At 41.9% G+C, this 18,305-nt stretch overlaps 1 protein-coding gene across 1 annotated transcript in view; it reads left to right on the forward strand.

The window, feature by feature from the left end:
- Positions 1-7,838, forward strand: part of DENND5B (DENN/MADD domain containing 5B) — a 63,707-nt gene extending 55,869 nt beyond the window's left edge. The window contains exons 15-21 of the mRNA XM_009995214.1: positions 296-441; positions 2,181-2,299; positions 3,443-3,630; positions 5,307-5,389; positions 5,572-5,698; positions 6,430-6,604; positions 7,469-7,838. Coding sequence (XP_009993516.1) covers positions 296-441; positions 2,181-2,299; positions 3,443-3,630; positions 5,307-5,389; positions 5,572-5,698; positions 6,430-6,604; positions 7,469-7,652 — 1,022 coding nt within the window. The 3' untranslated portion in view covers positions 7,653-7,838. The remainder of the gene's footprint in view (positions 1-295; positions 442-2,180; positions 2,300-3,442; positions 3,631-5,306; positions 5,390-5,571; positions 5,699-6,429; positions 6,605-7,468) is intronic.
- Positions 7,839-18,305: the final 10,467 nt, after the last annotated feature.

Genomic DNA, 18,305 nt, shown 5'->3' on the forward strand with positions numbered 1-18,305 from the left:
AGGTGCTGCTGCCGGAGCTCCCCGGGGCCGCCCCTGCCGGGTGATGGCCGAGGGATGCGCGGGCTGCTGTGTGACCCTCCCTGAGGAGGGTCGGTCGCCGAGGCATTGCGAGGGTCTGTCCCAGGCTCGGCGGGGAGGACGCAGGAGGAGCTCTCCTGGTGAGGCTGCTGAGACCTGGGACAAGGGCTTGGCTTCGAGGGAGAGGCGTGGTTTATTCCAGAAACAGCGTTTACTCTGAGGGGAGTTGTAAAACAAGTCAAGACTAACCTGTTTTCTTCACTTCTCCTGTTCTTAGTGATCCCTTATAGGTCAGTGATAATTCCCATCAAAAAACTCAGCAATGCAATAACCACATCAAACCCGTGGATTTGTGTGTCAGGAGAACTAGGAGAAACAGGCATAATGCAGATTCCTAAAAATCACCTAGAAATGACATTTGAGGTGAGTACATGCACTTTACATTTTACTTTGCAGCTTGAAACATGCTTCCAAATAAGCATTCATTTAGTGGGGGTTCATTGTCTTGAGATCACAGCATTTCAGAGTCTGCCCCAGGCATTCAAGGTCTCTGCACATTCAAATCTGCAGAATAGTGCTGCCTGCCCCTTCTGTGCTGGATAGAAACACCTGTGAGCTGTGTGTTCCCTGTGAGCACCCACCACAGCTTCTTTTCCACCCCTATCCCAGCCCAGAGGCTTCTCCTTTCTTACCTGGCCCACCCATTTCTGCATTGCATTTCCTTCCACATCTCCCAGACAGCTATCCTAATTCTCTCGTTCAGTGCTTAGTTCTAACTTCTCATTTCCCTTCCTAGCTTCTTTTCCCTTCTTTCAAATTGTCTTCCCACTTACTACCACGCAGGCCCCAAATTTCTTCTCTTTCTTTCTTCTGGCTGGTCCCAAAGTTCTCCTCTCACTTCAGTTCCTTGTCTGACACTGCTTTTCTTCCAAACAGCCGGTTTAACTCTTGTGTTCTTCAATATATCAACCTCACATGCTACCCCTGGCAAACTCCAGAGCCACCATCCATCCCTATCAGGCTCTTTTCTCCATGTTTGCTGTGGGTTTTCTCTTTGCATTTGATTACTTGGCATTCCCCTTTGCCTTCCCACCCATCAATTACAGGTTGGCTTGGTGCCACCTCAGAGCAGCTGGTAGCGGGAATTGCAGGGAAAGCCCCATCAGACTCCTGTAGCTCTAGGCTGTACCATACCCAGTAAGGAGTGATTTCATAGGAAAATTTGCTACTAAAACTAAAGATTCATCCATTGAGCATATGCAGACTGGTTTTTTCAACCATAGTATAAAAAACATCTTGCCAAATATTTTGACAGAGATACAGAAGATATTTTTGTGATACAATGCCTACCTCTTAGCTGCTAGTATTTTGTAGAGAAGACCTGCAGGCTTCTAGCAAGCAAAGTTACATACTTAGACATTTCTAAGGACCATGCTAACACTGTTCTGGAATACTCCTTTGGCTGAAGCTTTCCCTAAATATCAACTTGAGTAGCCACCCAGTGTGGAAAACATCAGCCCAAGCTGCTTGTTTGGCAGTATTAGAAGTAACAAAAACCAAGGTCTTGCAAGGGAAGTGTTTGGGTGACGTTAATAGATGTTTCTGCCAGCCCCACATACAATTACATATTGCACTGGAATTCAGTCTCCTGTTTGCCTTGTCTCTTTGTGACATTAAGAGTCTCATGTTAGTGATTTTCGTCTTGTCCCACAATAAGCAAACCAATCTTTGAAGATAATAAAGGATCTAGAGACTGTCTCCAAGTGTAGAGTGAGTCGACTGAAGGTCAATATGCTCAAAATGCATTTTTTAAAACCTGTTTGTACTGAAGATCTATTTCTTCTACAAAAGCACACCTCTGTATCACTTGAGCTCAGAAATATATAATTAACACTTCTCAAAAGTATGCAGAGTGAGTGCTCACAACAAAGAATGTAATCTCTTCACAGGTTTTTAATAGTTTTATTTCAAGGGGGTTTTTTTATGTGCTAAAATAATTATTCTGTTTTTCGAAACGTTCTGCATGTTTGCTTGAAAATACTTGCTGTATAAATCAAAGGAAACTGAATGAAAACATACATTTGGGACCATATGTGTGCATGTAGTGGGTGTGTGTGTTGTCTGTTGTTTTTTAAATTAAGTAAAACTGTTATTCATTTCAGTGCCAGAATTTAGGAAAGCTGACGACCGTTCAGATTGGTCATGACAACTCAGGGCTGCTAGCCAAGTGGCTGGTTGATTGTGTCATGGTCAGGAATGAAATAACAGGACACACGTACAAGTAAGCAAAAAGTTTTAATTTTCTTTGTCTGAAATTTCTGCTTGTTAAATCTAGAGAAAGCAAGAAGGTATTCTTCTTATCCTCAGTTGATGGAGTTGATGGGCTGATTACGGTACCCAGTAGGGTTACCTTGGTCTCCCCTACCCCTGGTTCTCTCATTTCAGAAGCTCTAGTTGAAGTCAAGTAACCTGATAAATATTAAATGAGAGCTGAACGTAGGATTTTCTTTGCATCTCTCTGAGACAGGACAGGATACTTTTGAAGTGATTCATATATTTGTGTCTAATAATTAAGTCTCTTGATTTAAAGTAGTATGGTAAAGTGCACAACTGAGCTCTTTAAACCCCCAAAAGCTGGAATGATAGTTTAGGGCAAACCTTTTTCTTTTTAAAAATATTCAAATATCTAAGTACTGTAACAAATGTACAGAAACTTGAATTACGAGAAAATAAAAGGGTTTTATGATTTCTTAATCTTCTATTGAGTATATACCTCTTGTGTAAAAATGATCTCCTAATTCATCATTGGTGTTACAAAATGTCTAAGCAGACTTAATTTTTTTTTTCTAAATGTGGACTTGTAAGGGGATAATTCCGAGAGGTGAGCTCCAGAGCTCAAGGTTGGCCACAGTGTATGGAGGGAAGTAGAAGGAATTGGCAGACAAGGACTGGGGGTGTGGACATGTGTATGGATTTCATTAGGACTGGGTCAAAAAGCTCAGCAATAAAATGGAAGGTGAGGTTTGAGTATGAGGAGATGTCACAGCTTCAGCTGGGTGGGAACTCTGCGTGGGGATCTAATTGTTAATCATCACAATTTTTTAAAAGGCTGAAAATCACTTGTGGTTACAAGTAAAAAATAACCCAGCAGAAATTGAAATGTGGCCCATGAAATATGTTCTTCATGCTTTTTGCTGTCTCATGCTTTCTTGCAAACTTTCCCTTTTCCTAAGGATGGAGGTGAACATAGTTTTCTGGTTTGGTCCTATCAACTGTGGTGCAGGGGAGGCAGTTCTGGTGTGTGAAAAGTTTCTGGCTACAGAGTATGTTCTGCCCTTTGGCAGTGTTTCTAGCTGTCCCTTTAGCTTTGAGCTAAAGCTAGAGTACCTGTGGCTGACCTGTGCTTGTGCTGGCTGCACGGCAGGTTTCCCTGCGGGCGATGGCTGGGAAAGGGCGTTGACGACGGCAGCTTGGAGCGAATACTCATTGGAGAGCTGGTGTCCTCCACCTCTGACGAAGAGCTGGGAAAACAGTGCCGTACCCCGCCCCAGCAGAAATCTCCTACCATGGCTCGACGACTGAGCATCACTTCCCTCACAGGGAAGAACACCAGTGAGTCCTTCCCTTTCTCCCCAGGGCCCAAGAGAAGGGGGCAGCAAGTGCTGAGAATTCAAGCTTTTGTGAACAGGACAGCAAGGCTTGGCAAAGAGGAACAGCCGATGAGTTTTTCCTGCCCTGGTTTGTGTAGACACAGCTTGCTCAGTGCCTGTACACATTGCCTCTTTCAGTGTCCCCATTTGACAGTTGGGATATAATAATCTCTTTTCTTGGAGCATGGAGATATGAGATGAGGGAGGAGGAGGCAGCAGAATTCACAGTAGCTGGTGCTGCTCAGCTTCCTGGCTCGCTTTGCAGTCAGTGGGAAGACAGTCCTCTCGGAAGGGCAGTTAAGATCCTGATGTGGATGCTGTGAACTGCTTTCTGGAGGAGTACATCTCCATAAGGACCCCAGAGGACATCAACTTCACATCCCTAAAATTAGCTTTTATGAGTAACTGCACCTGGCTAAACAGGACATGTGACTGTAAGGGCCACTTGAGGGATTCTCCGCTCAAGCACACAGATGAGCACAGTGTAGATCCTCTTCATAAATCTGTCCAGCTCATGTAAAATTAGAGGACATGACTGCTGAAATGTCAAGCAAGGAAAGATTAGCCTCCAAGAGTAATGCAGCATTTTAAAATCACCATGGGACCACTGCAGCTCTTCACATGTGTGAGTTCACATTAGCTGGAGGAGTGGGCACCAGAGCTACTTGCAAAGCAATTTCCTTACATCTGAGAACACTAAGGTCCAATAATGAATTTGTCTTGTGAGCTACGTGAGTCTCTGTGTTACACCTGCCAAAGACTGTGGAGGTCATAATGTACTAAAATGATACTGAATTACTCCCTGCTTCCAAAATAACAATTGTAGGACAAGCTAATAGCAACCTACATATGTCTGAAGAACTAGGAAGTACTCATAAAGGAACCATGAAAATTATTGACGACTGGAAAACATCTGCTTAAAATGGACTTTTAAAAGTTTGGTCTGTTTTAATCAGAAAGTGAATGAAGAACTAGATAATTTTCTGCAGGTATCTGCATAGGAAGATGAGATGGTAGGAGGTGGAGCCATAGTATGATTCAGTAGCAGAGGCATACAGCTAAACAGATTCAGAGCAGAGACATGGCATATGTTTTAGCACAGAAGATAACTTACCCTTAGAACCATTCATATGGAATATTCTCTACCTGTGGCCCTTCACACTTCTACAATGGTGAGATATGTACCTAAAATAGATATTTGGGGGGGGCTCAATAAAACACTGTGCGTTTAAGTAAGGAATTAATGAGTGCTGGGTTTTCTGTCCTCTGTCCCACAGAAGTGAGTCAAATGACTGGGCTACAGCCTTTCAGCCCGTATCTCTTGGTGTGAGGGTTGCTGTACTTTGTGATGAGCAAGATGTGATTATATTATAATATAATTATAATATAATATAAATAAAATATATATCAAGGCAGATCCTTGGGCTGTGTATTTTTAAGTAGGCGATTTATGTGACTATTCCAGGATTGCTCATCAGTTGCTTGTAATTAAGGCTCAGGTTTACCCAAGACAAGCATTGTCTGAACTCTGTTAAAGGTATAGAATAGTTTCTGCAGTTCAAGCTATGTCATCATGAGAATTTGTTAAGTGTTTTAAATTTGGTGTCTTCATCTAGTATGTTCTCCATCATTTCACAGAGCCTAATGCGGGACAGATCCAAGAGGGAATCGGAGAAGCTGTGAACAATATTGTGAAGCACTTTCACAAGCCAGAGAAAGAGGTACTTCCTGCTTTTCACTGCTTGCCTGGTATACAATGCATGTGTCATGACCCAGGCTGTAAATATTTTTATAAATGAAAGTGGAACTGAAATATACCGGTAGAGATCATTAACCTTTAGATTTGAAGCTTCTGGCATACAAACAAGGCAAGTCATACTTACAGACTCTCCCTTTCCCCCAGAGAGGGAGCCTCACCATTCTGTTGTGTGGAGAAAATGGTCTGGTCGCAGCACTGGAGCAGGTCTTCCACCATGGATTCAAATCAGCTCGCATTTTTCATAAGAATGTCTTCATCTGGGATTTCATAGGTAAGCTAGTCTGTGATTTGAAGGCAGAAGGAGAAAGATTAAGGCAAAATGACTACTCAGGCACAGACCTCGGACTCTAGGAAGCCTAGAATTTTGTTCCTGCCTAGCACCTGCTCCTGCTTAAAGTCAACGAGAAACAAGATGGAAGATGAGAAATACTAAACTCTACATAAGGGATGAGTGTGAATGTGTGCAGAAATTTAAGAGCACTTCAAATTCTAGTAGTTTATTCATAGGCAAATGGTAAAACAGCAGCTTTTCTACCCAGAAAGGAAGTAGGCTGGAGGTTGGGGTAGAGTAGCAGTCAGTGTTAGGGGGAGAGTTGGGAAAGGGCAGGGAGTGAAAGGTTTAGAAGGCTTAGTCACGGCACTGGTCCTCTGGAGATGTTTATCTGTAGGCCCATCTTGCAGTAATTCAAGATGTGCTTATTCCCTTAAAACATGCTCTCAAGTTGAGATATCTAGCCTGAGGGTAAGTGCTTACTCAGATGAAACCACTGATACAGACTCTGGTGCAGCTCCCTCATGTTACCTAACTGTGTTAGACATCAGCCAGTCTGCTGACCACTGCGATGGAACAAAGGTGAAGATCACCACCTACCTGTGGTCTTTAGAGTGAGGAATCCATATATAAACTGTGCAATAGGTCTCAGCAGGTTGTTTTCTTTAAGAATGCTCTTGTCATAATAAAGTACTTCTGCTCATTGAGTTCTCATTTTCTCCCTACCACAGAGAAAGTTGTTGCTTATTTTGAAACCAGTGACCAGATTGGAGACAATGAGGAGGCCCTTTTGCTTCAGAGATCTTCATGCAAAACCTTCTGTCATTATGTGAATGCAATCAATACAGCTCCAAGAAACATTGGAAAGGATGGCAAATTCCAAATCCTGATTTGTCTGGGGACAAGGTACCTAACAGTTGTTCATTACATGTGTCCTTATGCGTTAGACTAGAAGGATATTTTTACACCATTGTTATTACCTTTAGGTTTCCATTTTAAGACATCTCATACCTATCTATTATCTAGTACGTATTTTAGGCAGCTTTACTTACTACTACATGGAAAATGGGAGCAAAGAATCAGTAATGACACATGGATAGTTTCAACACTGCTAAAAATGTTTTGGCCTCTTTTAGAACTGTTAGCTTGACAGCAACATGTATGAAATCTGTCTTGAAATTATGTTTTTGATGAAGTGCTGGCTTTGGGAATGCAGAGTTCCTTTGCAAGAGCTGGTGCATTGCTAAATTCTCATTGAATCCCTTTGCCTATGCAAATAGGACGTCTTATTATTTTGAGCAAACTATTGTAGATGAATCTTTCTTTCCTAATAGGTTGCTTTCTGTTTTGCACTTGGGTGAGGCAGGGGGTTTAGCTGTATTTTGGAGGGTGGAAGTTGCTGTGTCTAAGAAGTACCATTTTTGTCTTGTCTGTCTGGATACATGGAAAACCAGCTGGAAAACAGCCTGTTATTTTTTCCCTGAGTTTTACTTTCCCTGTTCCTGATTTGAAAATGTTGCTGAATTCACACAAAGTTAATTATCCAATTCTGCTGATACCTTTCCATCTTCATTCCTACAGTTTGTTCAGTTCCCTGTATTTTACTAACAAAATCAAGGATTGTGATTACACAGGAAACTTTTATGTGCGAACAACTTGTATCACCCACAAAAAGAGACGGTGTGGTTTGGGTTGTGTTTTTGGAGAAGAATTTCTGTTCAGAGATCTGTTGTACTTGGTGCTGAAACCATTCCTTTCATCCTCTTTCAGGGACCACTTGCTGTCTCAGTGGATCCCGTTGCTGGCAGAGTGCCCACCCATTACAAGGATGTATGAGGAGAACGCTCTCCTACGGGACCGTATGACTGTCAACTCCCTTATCCGAGTCCTACAGACATTGCAAGATTTCAACATCATCCTAGAAGGATCGCTCATTAAAGGAGTGGATGTCTAGCATGGCTTTGCTGAGAACTTCATTATTCCTTTCCCAAGCAAGCAAACCACAATTGGAGACCTGTCAGGACTTGAACATGATGGTAGTGCACCACTGTAAAGCAAAGCTCTGCTGGGTGAAGCAGGAGTGGGAAGCCCAGTTTGTGCCCAATGGGAACTGTCCTCTAAAGCTGCAGAAAGCTAAGATGCAGTATTGTAGTTTATTTGAAACAGAAATTTAGTATAAAATAGAGTATTTTCATGTGTTAGATGTGTGTAAATATGCTATCTTCTTTAAGAAATTATATTACTCTAAGAAATTTTTCTTAGACTGAATGTTCTTGTTCTGACTATGAGTAGCTTAAACCCAGGGGAAGGACTGGGGTGGGAGGGGAAGGACTGAGGTGGGAAGTGATGCTGCTACTTGCTTGCAAGGAAGAAGCCACTCAATGTGTAAATACAGTGCAAACTCAGCAGGGCTTTTTGCAGGTAATGCAAATTAATACAGCAAATATCCTTATGTAGCCATTGTGATCGTCTCATTCTTGGAAGTGTTGTAAGCATATGCTGGTTTACCCTCCTGTACATGGTCTCCCTTTGGTTTTTTGATTTGTTTGGAGACTCGGCCCTTTCCATGCACGGAAGCTGTGAGTAGTCTTTTTTTTCCTCTAAGGTCTTGTGTGTCTCTCCTGTTGATGTCCAAAAGGAGACAAGTGTTGAAATGCTTAAACACTGGGGAGGAGGACTGCTGTCAGCCTCAAAGCTTGAGAGTATGAGAAGCCTCTTAAAGCAGTGCTGCTGCAGCCTGAGATTGGGAATGTGGGCTTGCTCGATTCGCTCGCTGTGTCCCTTTTCTGTCTAGGTGTTCTGATGATTCCCCCTCACCCTCAGCCAGCTGGTGTTGTGGATTACTTTTTGGGACTTTTTTCCCATGTTGAAGAATTTGGTTCATGCCAAATGCACAGAAACATCTGTTTGTGCCTCTGTAGCAATGATTTTTCTCAAGTAGAGCAAGAATTTGGTTTTCCAAATTTGGCATGAACCAAATTCTTGCTCTACTTGAGAAAAATCATTGCTACAGAGGCACAAACAGATGTTTCTGTGCTACTGAAGTGTATCAGGTGGTTTTTAAATGCTGACATGTTATGAGTCTTCCTTTATCCCACAGAAGGAGTGTTCCTAGGGAAGTACAGGATCTTTGATTACTTTTTTTTTTCCTTATCCAGCTACTAAAAAAAGAGAAGGAAATAAGAAAAATGAGGGGGAAAAAATAATCTGGTATTTTGAGGCTCCTCTCCTAAAAACTCTTTCCAGGTAATTTGTTAATAATACAGTATATGTCTATAGATACAGCTCTTGAAGAGGAACTGGGAGCAACTGAAATGCTATATGCTAAAAATGGAACAATAGATTACATTAAAAGTCATCTTGTGGATACTGTGCAGCAAATACGGAGTATATGTTCCATTCTTGTGGTGGGAGTTGGAAGAATCTGAGGGCATATTTAGCTTCATCTGTTTTTAGTTTTCGGAGGTTAGTTTAAATATAGGTGTTTGTTTTCACTTGTTCATTCCCTCTGATCTTGGCCTTTCCGTCAGTGGATTTCTGTGGATGTCTCACTGTCAGCTGTGGCTTGAGAAAGGCCCCAAACTGGTACTCTTAAGTGTACTGTTTTGCTCTGTGCTCTCAAGTGGCATTAGGAGGGACTTGGGAATGGTGGGCAGTAGCAGGTCTCAGCAGGGTGTGCGCGTGGTGGAGAGAGAGGAATGAGAACTTAGGAAAAGGAAAGAGGATGAGAATCAGGGTTTGCTTTCTCACCTGCCTTTAGTCAACATTCTCTGCTTTTTCTCTCGTCCTTCTGCTGTCCAGTTCTTATAACAGCACTCACTTTTAGCATCAAAGTTTCACATTGTATTTCCAGCCAGAAGAAAGCTCTTCATGTGACTTAATTTCATTAGAAGGAAAAGTTTATGTTATGGAAATTGTTTTTGTTATTGTTTGTTTGTTTGTTTTTCTCAAAGAAAGAAGTAAAATACCACTGTCAGGGAGACTTGAATGAGGGCTCCAGCTTTTAATAACAATCCTTTCCTTTTGGGCTCGTACTTCCTTAAGCTGAATAAACTCATCCTAAATACTGTAGGCAGCACTGCCATGTTATTGCTGTGGGTGTGAGTAACTAACGTGAAGGCTGTGAATGATGTCATGAGTTAGTTGCCAGAGCCCACGGCTGTGTGGCATCTCTCTTGCAGTTCCAGAAATGTGAAATTTGGGGTGTTAGGGTTTTCTGCATGGCCAGGTGAGTCTGGTTCAAGTCAGCAGAAGATGCATGACAACCCTTCAGCAGCAATTGAAAATGCATCCCTAGTACTTAACTCCATCAGTAAATTATACATTTAGCTCCAGAAACCATGTGGTAGCATAATTTGGTAATGGCTGCTTTAGAATGTTTTGATTTCTATTACAACTCAAGCCTTTTATGTCTAATGACTGCTATACATGATGGATTTTTTTTTGCCATACCTAACCCAGACTAAGTGACTTTCATTTCACTGAAGTAATAACCTCTTTAGTCCTCGGATTTCTTTGCAGTATCATCTGCATTTACGAGCTGGATACTTCTCAAAAGTATACTATTGCATACTTCTCCAAAGACAATTTATGACTTCAGCAGTCATGACACTGATGGCCATAACATGGGTTAAGTGCAAGCAGGATCAAGTAGAAAAGTGAACATCTCTAAAGGTCGAGCATAGATGTGTAAACCACACACAGAGAAAAGGGCAATAACTACATAAAGCCTTCTTAAGTTAAAATAAGTCCAAACCTGAGAAATTTTAAAATTCAAAACAGGGCCTTCCCCCATTTAAACTACATTAAAGAACCTTTGGCACTTAATTGTAACACAACTTCATGTCAGCTTTTTCAGCAAGCATTGACTTGTTTGGTTTTGTCAGGTTTCACATCATATTAATAATAATACAATAAAAATTATGTATGTCTAATATGTCCTTGTAGGCAATAAAAGCACCCTAAGATATGTTGAAAGGGCACAGCTGAGTGCCTCAGATTCCTAGAAGACTAGTGATTTGACAACCTTGGGAGTGTATGGTTCCTTGTAGTGAATTTTTATTCTACCACTTTTTTTTTTTTTTTTTTTTAAATAAAATGCATGAAGTTTCTCTTCCTCCTGGCTATGCTTAATTTGAAAAAGTCACTTCTTACTGAATCAAGTGCTCCAGACTGCTGTTTGACATTTATAAGCTTCTGCAGGTGTGCCTACCTCTCTGGTGTTTCTGTACACTTGTCCAGATAAGTGCACAATGCTAGGAAGAATACTTGAGGCTGCTTTTTTGCTTGCCTTATTTAATTTTTTATAATTTTTTTTTTAAATTACAGTATTCACTTATGGAGAACACTCTTAGATAGGAGTAAGGAAAACATAATTTGTGGGAAAGCATCCCTGTGAGCATCTTGTGATCTGCCGGCAGTGTTACTGAGATATGGTTTGTTGCTTTTGTCTGGGAAGGTGGGCACATTTTGCCACTGATGTTTTAATGCAAGTAGACTACTTTGTTAATTGCAAACTGTGAGTTTTTTTCTGTAAAGTTTACAGAAATCATTCTACCCACTAGAATGGTGAGAAGCCCATCAGGATTCTTCTAAGCTAACACAGTTTTTACTTCAGTGTTAAAGCACCTTCACTGGTTGAGAAAGGGAATCTTGGAAAAGACCAAAGCTCTCTGGTATCTGCTTTTTAACAAAAAAATAAAATAAATCCTATCCAGTACTTGTCTGCAGATGTCTGAGTTTGCATCATCTTGTTATACTAACATCCAGCGTGGTAATCTGGAGGAGTTGGAGAATCAGATGCATCACTATTGTACAAAATGTGTATTTATAATTCTCTGAATGAATGAAATTCTACCGTTTAGTGAAAAAAAAAATAAAAAATAAAATCTACTCATGTTTATTCTGAGTCGGTTTGTGTGATTAGATATCATTGTTCCAAAATGTCTTTTTAGAATAGTTGTGCGATGGCATATTTGAGACAATTCCTTCTTTCAACCAAATGAAGGTGCACATCTTAAGGGGAAATACTGTATGTGACACTTGAAATGTACAAATGTGCCCTGTATAGCTAAAAATGATCCTTAAATGTCTCCATTAAGTATATTTTGTCTTTACATTATTACTAACTGAATAAGAACTGGATTATTTTCAAGATGACATTAGTCAAAGTATTGTTATATCAAGCACTTTAACATACATATCACAAACTGACATGGGTTTTTCAGGTTTTGAAGTACATTGAAATACAGCTTTTCATGCTATGTCCTTTACAAATAAAACTGTGAGAATAATGGTCAGTGTCACTTTCTCCTTACAGAAGAACTGAGAGATTTGAGTCTCAAGCTGAAGAGCTGATTTGAACCTGGAGGGCATGTTTCATAGAGGGAACAAGTTGAACAAAATGCTTCAGCTGATAGTGACTCCCAGCACTGGGAACTTGGTGGAGCAAAGAGGGGGAGAGAGGGGATGTGAGGGTCTGCTCTTGAAACCTGCCCTTTTGCTGCCCCTGGCACTACAGTCTGACTGTGCCAAGCCTGCTCAGCTCTTTGTTTTCAAGGCTTAGGTGGAAAGTGTGGCTGATTGAAGGGAAGAAATGGGATCACAGTGAAGTTTAGCTCTTAATAGGGTAGTGTCCTCTAGGCAGCCTGGGTTGCTCTCCCTCAGTATCTGGAGTGTGTGGGCCTGGATCCTGTTGGCAGCAAAATGGGAAGTGTGGAATTAACTACAGCTGAGGGTCTCTTTCCTCTCTTCACATGGATTACTCTGGTATTTGAACTCAGGGTTAGAAAGCTGGAATGAAACTCATGCCTTTCAGTCTGTCAGCATATCCTGTAAGAACAGAGGTGGAAAGAGGCGAGATGGGTGCTTTTTGAACCAAGAAAGGTTCAAAAGAATGACAGTGAAATGTCCTGCTTAATTATCAGGCATTTTAAAGTTGGACTGGATATTCAGAAGTTCCCCCACCCTAGCCCTCCCAGCTCTAGTTCTCCTGGAATTGGCACAAATAAGAAAACCTCTGAAAACTGCACAGATGAAATGCTGTTCTCTGGATGTTTGTGTGCATGGTGTGTGAGGTGGGGCATGTCAGTTCATTCATTTTAATTCCTGGTTTTGAAAAGGCAGATAATCTCAGGAGAAGACTGGAAGTCTCAGAACCTGGGACCATATATGTGGAAATCTTGAAATACTTCCTTTGATTATACTGATGTTTATCAAGAATGGCAGCAAAATTATAGGGCGCCATAAATGTGAATAAAATCCGTAGAGGTGCTTGTGGTTGAATTTCGATAGTAAAAGTGACCATACTTAATACAGCTCCTAACTAAAAGTTTTAGGCTGAATTACACAAATTAGAGATAGTGGCACCTGCCATCTTAAAGGCAGTAAGTACTTGAAGTAAAGCAGGACTAAACGTGTCCTGATGAGGGAAATGCAAGTAACTTCCTCTCCACTGCGCTGTCATTGATGCAGTCCGGGAACACTACAATGTTTTCTGCAAAGAGGTAAGTAGAAAAAAACCTGAGTGAACTTGCACAGGTACGAGTTGAAATAGCTCACCTATCTAGTTTCTTCCTTTCCAACATTTCAAGTAAGCTTGTTGGAACTTCACTCGAGCAAAGCTGCTTCCCTGTCATCCCATCAACTCAGAGGTTGAGGCTCCTGTCATAGCAGTCAGGGAGTATCTTGTTGCTGACATTCCTGTATTATCTCCTGCTCTTCCATCAGATGTGTATCATTATAAACTGGTTTGAGGTCAGCACAGGATGTGAAAGGAATAGGAAAATTTCTGCATGGGTCTGGTGGCTGGCTAAGGTAAATTATCTGCTGAAGCCACTGCAAAGCTGATCTGTCAGTGGAAAGCTGTAGTTCTGCAGGAAAGTTTGACATTTTATAATGGGCCCATCTGTATTCCCCACAAACCTCACAGAGCATCTTCTGTGAAGGAACTTCTGTCAGAAAGGGACATAACCAGGCAAATTATTTTCTTGTTTAACCAAGCCACCTTTCTCTCAAAGGGGGGAAAAAAAAAGGCAGCACAGGAAAAAGCCCCTTGCCTAGTCCTTACCCACAGCATATTTTTCAAAAGACATTGCTGTAAAGGACCTCATTGTTGCGTGATATAATGACAACCTGGTTATCTGTCATTCAATAATAAATTCTGTGGGATCCACAAATGTAAAATAATTGTGGTTTATATCAGAAAGGCTCAAGTATTCACACCAGTTACTCTAACATGAGTAATAAAGTATTGTTCATCCTACTTGTGGTGGTTATCCAAGATTTGTGCAAGTCCACTTGTCTTGCACAAGGAGGAATATAAAAGACAGCCAAAACTTGTGATTCTTTGTCTTTGTAGAAAATAACTCTCCTCTGCCCAGTACAGATCCCTCAGTTTGGGATGACCATTTCCCAGAATGATCCATTTACTGTTAGAGCAATGTTACAATGGGTGAACCGTGGAGTGTTCTGTTCACCCAGCCTTGGGTGTTCAAGCCCTGCTTTAGAGTAAAGTGCTAAATGAGAATGTGGCAAACGAACAACTGAGTTGTATTTGCAAAGTACATTTTGAAGGGCTGTGCAGCAGATGTAGTTTCCAGGGAGCTCAAATGCTTATTGCAGGGCATTTATTCTCCCAACAAGAGGCAGGCATGGAGAATGCAAGAGACATCCCCGTCTTCACACAACACATTTGGGGCAGATTCCCTCCTGCTCCTATGGCCAGCTGATACAAACCTAAACTGAAATAAAATTAAACCCCTCTCTTAACAGCAGCCAGATGTTGGGTTTGGTGCTCTGTAGTCCTTGTATTTTGTTGTTTTCAATGAGAGGTTTCCATGAAGGCTGGTGTTAGCCTAGGGAAGCCATTTTCATACCCTGCCTCTGCAGCCAGGGGGGAGAGATGGGCTCCTTCAGTAGGCCTCGTGAGGAGAAACCTCACTTGGCTGCTTTTAATTATTCCTAGAGAAGTCCAGCAGAGGCAGTTTGCAATGGCTAAGGTAGCATTAATCTTTATGACTATTCCCCCCAGCACTGTCCTCCCATACTGAGTTCATTTCTTCAAAGGCATCCAAGTGATATATTAGCATGCTCTTTACACATCAAAAAGTAAGAGTGGGATCTAAGGGTGAGGGACTGAGGTAATTTTATTTTTCACAAATATTAATAATTTAGATATGAAGACAAATTCTTTATTTGTCATAGACAGATACAAGATAGAGACCAGAAAATGTGGCTTTAATTTCTAAATCTCTTTGACTTCCCCCACGAACTTCAAGCAGTTTCCTGATGGTGTATCCCCTGTTGCAGCTAGGGAGCCAAGGCACAGAGCAGTGCGACGTCAATTCAGCCAGTCTCTGCCTCATCAATCTAGGCTGTTCAGCCTTGGGGTTAGCAACTGCTCATCTAGTGTCCATTGGTGTGAGACTGAGAGCTGCTCTTCAGTGCTACTGTGACAGAAGTACCCCGAGGTCTCATCTGTGGTTAATTCCAGTTTAAAGGCATTTCTGAAACCTGTTGATTTGTGGTGCTGTGGGCATGTGCAAGTCTGTCTAGCTATGTATGGTTAGAGGGTTTTGTAATCGTTCAGACAGAAGAACAGGCTTTCTTCGTACTTAACTACAATGGAGTGATTAGGGTTGCTATCTGCAATGTGATTAAGCACTACAGAAACACATATAAATACTTGCTTGGCTGTTGTGTGAGGATGGCAACTGATGGCCTGTGAAAAAAGGGATAAGAGAAAGGCTGTGGATGTTCTCTACACAGACCAAGGCACTTAGTAAAGCCTCTGACACCATCTCCCACAGCAGTGCCCTGGAGAAACTGGCTGCTCATGGCTTGGATGTGTGTACGCTTCGCAGGATGGCTGGGCCCAAAGAGTTGTGGTGAACAGAATTAGATCCAGTTGGCAGCCAGTCACAAGTGGCATTCCCCAGGGTTCTATGAAGACAAAACAGATGTTTTGCAATAGCAAGTCTCCCTGCCTTTTAATTCGGAGGCTAAAGCTCTTCCAGGAGGTACAGCCATTCGTAAGTCCACCTCAGAAACTCTGGCTGCTGGTACATGACAAGCTGTCAAGACTAAGAGGCAGTGGTTGTGGTTCAGTGGAGGTGATGGGCATGCCTGCAAGCTTAGCTTCCTCTGCTCTGGTTCATAATGGGCCATTAGAGTGTCTGAGAATATAGACCTACTTTCTGTATGTAGCTACATCGAGTTATATTTCTCCCCTCTCCAGCCCACAACCTGTCCCTGCTCATTGCAAGCCCAAATAGATCATAACCAATACCAGAAAATGTATGGTGGAAAACAACTGAAGTGCCAGCAAGATATTTCCAATAGTAGTCAGAAATTATATGTACATTTGAGAATCATCCTACTTGCTGTTGTTTTTTTTTAAAGGCATGGAATTAATTTCAAATTAACTGAGATGTCAGCCTAAATACTGTGCTCCTGTACTTGACATAGCTGTGAAGTCTTGCATTAACTCTCCTTAGCCTGTTTATTATGCTTAATGCACTCACATGAATGGTTTACCTGCTTGCACATATGCAGCTTTTGAAGTCTCAGTACCCAATGAAACAAATAGGGTGTGCTCTTAATCAGACCCTGCAATATGAACCCACCAGGCTGGAATTAGCGTGGCTACTGGCTTGCCTGAGAGCTAAAACTCCTGCAGATGGTCTGTGGTTCCTGACTGTATAAATAGCATGAAGCTGGCTGGAAGTGGGTGTGGTGCACAGGACATTCCCCTTGCCCCATAGAAAATGACTTTCAGAAAAACTGCATTCAGGGAACGTGTGTGGAACCATCACCCTGTAGCTCAACCCAGTTTTCATGTTCTTAAATCTGTAGAAAATGTTTTCTGTTCATGGTAACAGGAACCTGGGAGAACTAGGAAAAACTTGCAGACCAAAGAAGATACTCAATTCATCCTCTGCACAGACTTTGTTAGAAGAGAATTTCAAATGTCAGCAGAAATTTATGCTAGACAGGGGTAGTGTGGGTAGCCATGATCAGTGAGAAATAGAATAGCTGTTCTGAGCTTAGTGATCTGTGTTTAACTGGCACAATGCTGAGAAGTGAGGAATGAACCAGCTGATTTTCAATTCAAATGTCTGACCTAGGAAGTTTAAATACAAGTTGATCCACCCATGGCTTGCTAGGAGACTAATGACTGCCAAAGTGTTGACTCTGGGTAGAGCTGCGAGCAGCACGGTTTGTCTTACCGCTAAGTGCAGGATGGCCTGGATAGATACCACCCAGACCACTCTCACAGATCATGTTTGTGGGCAAATCTAAGACCCTGCTCTCCATGGTAGAACAGGACTTAGCAGTGCAAGGCAACAGTGTAGGCATGTCCCTTTTCTCCCCTCCACAGGACACTCCAGGTTGTAGTTACCAGAAGCGCTTTGCCAGCTGCAGCCTGCACGCAGCAGTCTTTTACTCACACTTGGCCTGTAGTTGAATGATGCTTTCCTTTGACACTGGAAGTTAAATCTGTTTGCAATGGGACCAGCTCCTGCAAGTGTTCAAAGTGTTGGGAATAATTTCATATAGAATTTCATCCAGAAAGTTATGCAGTGCTACTAGCAAGTTTTCCGCAAGCCTAATGCCTTGCCTGGTTCTATTGCCATCCAAGCTGGCCATGTTCCTGGTGATTCCTAGGCTCACCTGCTGATCAAAGTCCTTCCTCAAAGAATTTCCTAGGACACCCCACTGTCCCTTGGACCTTGCTCCTTTCAGGTTTCATAAGCAGGGGGAGTATTTTGTGCTTAGAATAAGGGTTAGGAATGGAAGGAGAAGGAAGCAGCAGCAGAATGGGGGAGGAAGGAGCCCACAGTTCATCAAAAGGGTTCTCAACAGGCAATATTTCCATAGAAAAACCTCCCTGACTGTGTGGCCCCTCCCCCCAGAAGTGTTGCTGGGGGGAGGATGGCAGGAGGTCTTGCACTCCTTTCACTCCTCCCAAATCTAAAAGAGACTCTCTGCCTTTGGCTTAGGTAATTAATCAGGTAACTAGAAACTACTGAGGACTCCAGGCACAATGCACACTGAAACATCTTGCTTGATTCCCCCTCTTTCAAAAAAGTATTTGCCTGCAAGGGCCTGCACTATTTTTTCCTTGTTTTAGTTATGTTGGCACAGAAGCCATGGGTAATGCACTGGGAGATGATGTGATGGTAGCAACTCTGCTTGTGTCTGTATAATCACTTATGGCTTTCTTAGCTAATTAAAACCAAAATCCCTCTAGCTACCCTGAAAAATGTAAATAACATTTATTAAAACATTGTTTTGTGGTATAACCAGCACCCAAGTTACAGAAAGGCTGTTATGAAACAGGATTTTGCTTGCAAAAAAGTGTATGGCTACAAATCAAGCAAATGCCAGGCTTTCTTCATGAAAAGGATTAAGCTGGGGACAAACAGAAGAGTGTGCAATTAAAAATGCATGAACTGCACAAAGACAAACATTTTGAAGAGGCCAAAGCTGTCTGAACACCTTTGCATTGTGCTTTGCCTGTCTCTAGAGTTAGCACAGATACAAGACATGTGGTATGTGCAGTGAAACAAGATTTTTCCAAGGGCATTGTGTTCTTAGTACAAGT

The sequence above is a fragment of the Chaetura pelagica genome, unplaced genomic scaffold (genome assembly GCF_000747805.2).
Source record: "Chaetura pelagica isolate M959 unplaced genomic scaffold, ChaPel_1.0 scaffold343, whole genome shotgun sequence".
Taxonomy (NCBI): Eukaryota; Metazoa; Chordata; class Aves; order Apodiformes; family Apodidae; genus Chaetura; species Chaetura pelagica.